The following is a 3,626-nucleotide window of genomic DNA, read 5'->3' as shown; positions in this document are numbered from 1 at the left end:
TCAAAAATTAAAAAAAAAAAAAAAAACACTTTGAACACTATGTTGGACTTAACACTTTGAAATCTGTTTTCAAAAGTGTGTATTTTCAGGCTCCCAAAATGCCACTGTTGTGTAAATGAACGGTCAAAACACTTAAAAGGTTTTGAGTTTTTATCTGAAAACAGTGTTGCGTAAACATACTAAAGTTTTTGTTAATATTTTGAATTTGATTTTACTTTTTATATTTTGTTTTCATTTAAATTTTAATAAATGTTTTAGCAATTTTGTTTTTTAATTTAATAAAAATCTATTTCGTTTTTTTATTAAGGTTTAGTTTATTTAGCTTTAGTTATTTTAGTACTTTAATTTGTTTAAAGCAATCAAGCAATGATGTTTTAATGATTTTGGGTTACAGTAATAACCTGTTCATTCATAACTCATCTCAGCATGCTATTTTTTTAAATTGCCAAATCAAGTCCTACATGTTTTTCTCATTGCATATCAAATTTTACCATGAAATAAGTCAAATGACAGAAGTAAAATTAGCTGTCAAAGCCATTTCATACTGAAATCATTCTTACAGCAATCAAGTGACAAGTAGCTCTACTTCAACTGAAGCCCAGCTTTAGCTAATAATTAAAGCCAATCAGCAATGAGGTTTCTTTTTCCACAGCATGGATAAATCAGTAGCCATGATGTTAATTCATTAACCTCTTTCTAAGCACAAAAAAAAATAAGTAAATAAATAAAACAAACATCATTCCCAACTCAGAAAACACAGGATTTTTTAAGTCTCACACTATGCTCTTCACTGGTTATTACTGTTAACTAAGAGAAAATAAGTTTGAATAAATAAAATAAATGTTAACATAAATAAATACACATATAATTATTTTATTTCAACAACTTATTTAAATTAAGTTGAAATTCTAAAATAACTCAATTAAGATTTATTTTTTATTAATTATATTCTTTTTTTATTATTTATATATTTATAATTATTATAATTAATTTTAATTTAAAATTTAAAAACTACATAGACAAATGTAACAAAATCTAATGAAAATGACAATAACACAATAAAATTACTAAGACATTAACAAAAATAAATGGGAAATATAAAATTAAAAATTCTAAACATTAATAAAATGTACATTAGTATTCGTACGCTGCTCAACTTTTTGTGTGGTGCCCACATTTCTTATTATTTTGCAAGTTTCATTGTGCAACGTCTCAAATTTTTGATCGATATGATCATTAAGAAGGAGATGGTGGATGTACAGTAACTCCTTCAACATTTGTCTCAGTGGAAATGAAGTGCCTGTTGAGAGCATTGCTCTGTGGGATAGACGATGGGCCACTCAATCACTCAAAAACAGGTTAACAAACAAAGCGGCCGATGAGCTCCAGCCGCTCTTCTGACCTTTTATACACGATTTTCAGATCCCTCCACTCCAGGAAGCTGCACATCTTGGGTTTGCGGGCCAGAACGGTCTGCACCAGCTCCCGCGTGATCTTCTTTTTCTCCTTATCGGACAGAGGAACGTACCATTTCTGCAGACGGAGCTTCCCCTGTCTGCTGAACAACAGCATGAACTGCATCTGAGAGACGAGCCAAGAACAAGAGTGGAGATCAGACGCATTCACTCCATACATAATGTCTTATAGTAAATAAAAGCCCAGTAAATGTGGCATATATAATCACTCAGTATCGAATGTATTCAGTGGCACAGAATCATGCAAATTAATATCAAATTAATATAGCATCAAATCATGAAAAACTCTTATCTATTGTGAAATTAACATGTAAAAAGGCACCTATTTAATTACACACTTTTCACGTTTTACTATTTTCACAATTTAATGGCATACATGAAATGAAAACCATAAAAATTCTCTTCACTTGAAATGTAAATATTATATATACACGTCAATGCATCTGACATCTATTCTGAAATGTAAAAAAAAAGGCACATATTTAAAGATATTTGTTTACATTTTACTATTTTATCTAACAATTTAATATTTATAAAATAGCAAGCAGAAATTAAAACCATACAAAATTACTTGGAAAAAACGTTGAAATAACGGAAAATATTGTTGAAATAGTTTTCATTTAGTTTAAGTAGCCTACAACAATAGCTAAAACAGAAATAAAAAAAACTATATAGACATATTTAACAACAACAAAAAACAAAACTAACACAATGACAAAAACACACAAAATTACTAAAACTTTCAAATTACATGAAAATGTAAAATTCATGACAAACTCTCTCTCTCTCTCTCTCTATATATATATATATATATAATTTCACATTTTAATGTTTATATAATAGAACAAATTATTATTTTTATGAATAATAACAATTATTGTAGTATTGATATTTTTTTAATTCAATATTTAATATAATTAATAAGATTATTATAATTATTATCATCATCATTGTTGTGACAATAATAATAATAATAATAATATACTGTAAAAAAAACTTATTTAAAAAAATGCATGTCATACGGATAATATAATGATATATAGATTATCATTATAACCAAACAGGTTTTTTTTTTTTTTTTAGTTGCATACATTATTATCATCATCATCATCACTATTATACTGTAAAAATGCATGTCGTATGGATAATATAATGACATAGATTATAATTTGCTGAATTTAAACGCCAGTCTTCCAGCGCCAGTTCATTTGCACAGGGTTGGGTTTTACTGATAGAAATATTAGCATCATAAATTAATTCAAAGACCAAATGCACAACACTTACAGCAGATTTTGCGTTGTACACATTTGATTGCAAAGGTAGGGCTAATTAACGCATTTGCTTAAACTAATAAGCGTGTGATCTCCAATGCACGCTGCTGTTTACACTTCCAGTCACGCGAGGCGTTCACAACCTTTAACCTTTTTCGGAAAAGAAATGATGCAACAACACACGACGTACCTTTCTGAGGAGGTCGGTTTGTAAATGAGTTCTGGATTCACAGTGATTCGCGTCTGTCTCAGAGTCAGCTCGAGTCTTGTGTACAATACATACTAAATAGCGTCAGCTGACGACTCGGCACTCATTGGACGGAGGGTTCGCTCGTGGAGCTTTCATTGGTGGAAAGAAGACCGTTATTCCCGCCCACTCAGGAGCGCAGGCAGTTGATTGGATGATACATGCGCCTGTCACCGCTAGAGTCACACCCCCTGTCAGTGTTGTTGGAAGCGTGATTGTCAAACGATTTAAAGGTGGTCAGGATTTTAAAAGGCAATACACATCAGAGGATCACATACAGTGTCAAATTTATCTGGTAAAAACATTCTGTCCATTATGGCCTAATTGCTTTGCGACAAACAACCCCTTATTTGCATAATTAGTCTTTTATTGGCACACAGTTAATGCACAAACACAAAATGCAATCTCTGTACCATGTGTATATTCATTTTGGATACTGTGTTTTTAAACCTCAGATTAAATAGCTCAATATACACATCAATGATAGACTAGCAGTGGATTATACTGATGTTTTTCAAACTAAATTATAGTTACTGGACTGTTAGGAAATAACTATCTTACACAATGGTGGTGCTTAATGAATTACTAACTATATATTTTATTTTATTTTATTACTGCGTTATGTATTTTGCA

At 30.4% G+C, this 3,626-nt stretch overlaps 1 protein-coding gene across 6 annotated transcripts in view; it reads right to left on the bottom strand.

Annotated features, from left to right (window-relative positions):
• The window catches only part of LOC107694436 (AP-1 complex subunit sigma-2), a 29,839-nt gene extending 26,798 nt beyond the window's left edge, over positions 1-3,041 (bottom strand). For all 6 annotated transcript variants that reach the window (XR_001634872.1, XM_016494133.1, XM_016494132.1 and 3 more), the window contains exons 1-2: positions 2,937-3,041; positions 1,403-1,581 (exon numbers count right to left, since the gene is read on the bottom strand). Coding sequence is in view for 5 of the 6 variants with exons in the window: in XM_016494133.1 (XP_016349619.1) it covers positions 1,403-1,581 (179 nt within the window). In the remaining variant the exon portion in view is untranslated. The remainder of the gene's footprint in view (positions 1-1,402; positions 1,582-2,936) is intronic.
• Positions 3,042-3,626: the final 585 nt, after the last annotated feature.

Source organism: Sinocyclocheilus anshuiensis, unplaced genomic scaffold (genome assembly GCF_001515605.1).
Source record: "Sinocyclocheilus anshuiensis isolate Anshui unplaced genomic scaffold, SAMN03320099.WGS_v1.1 scaffold1826, whole genome shotgun sequence".
In the NCBI taxonomy this organism is placed as follows: Eukaryota; Metazoa; Chordata; class Actinopteri; order Cypriniformes; family Cyprinidae; genus Sinocyclocheilus; species Sinocyclocheilus anshuiensis.
This window is presented reverse-complemented; position numbering and strand designations above follow the sequence as displayed.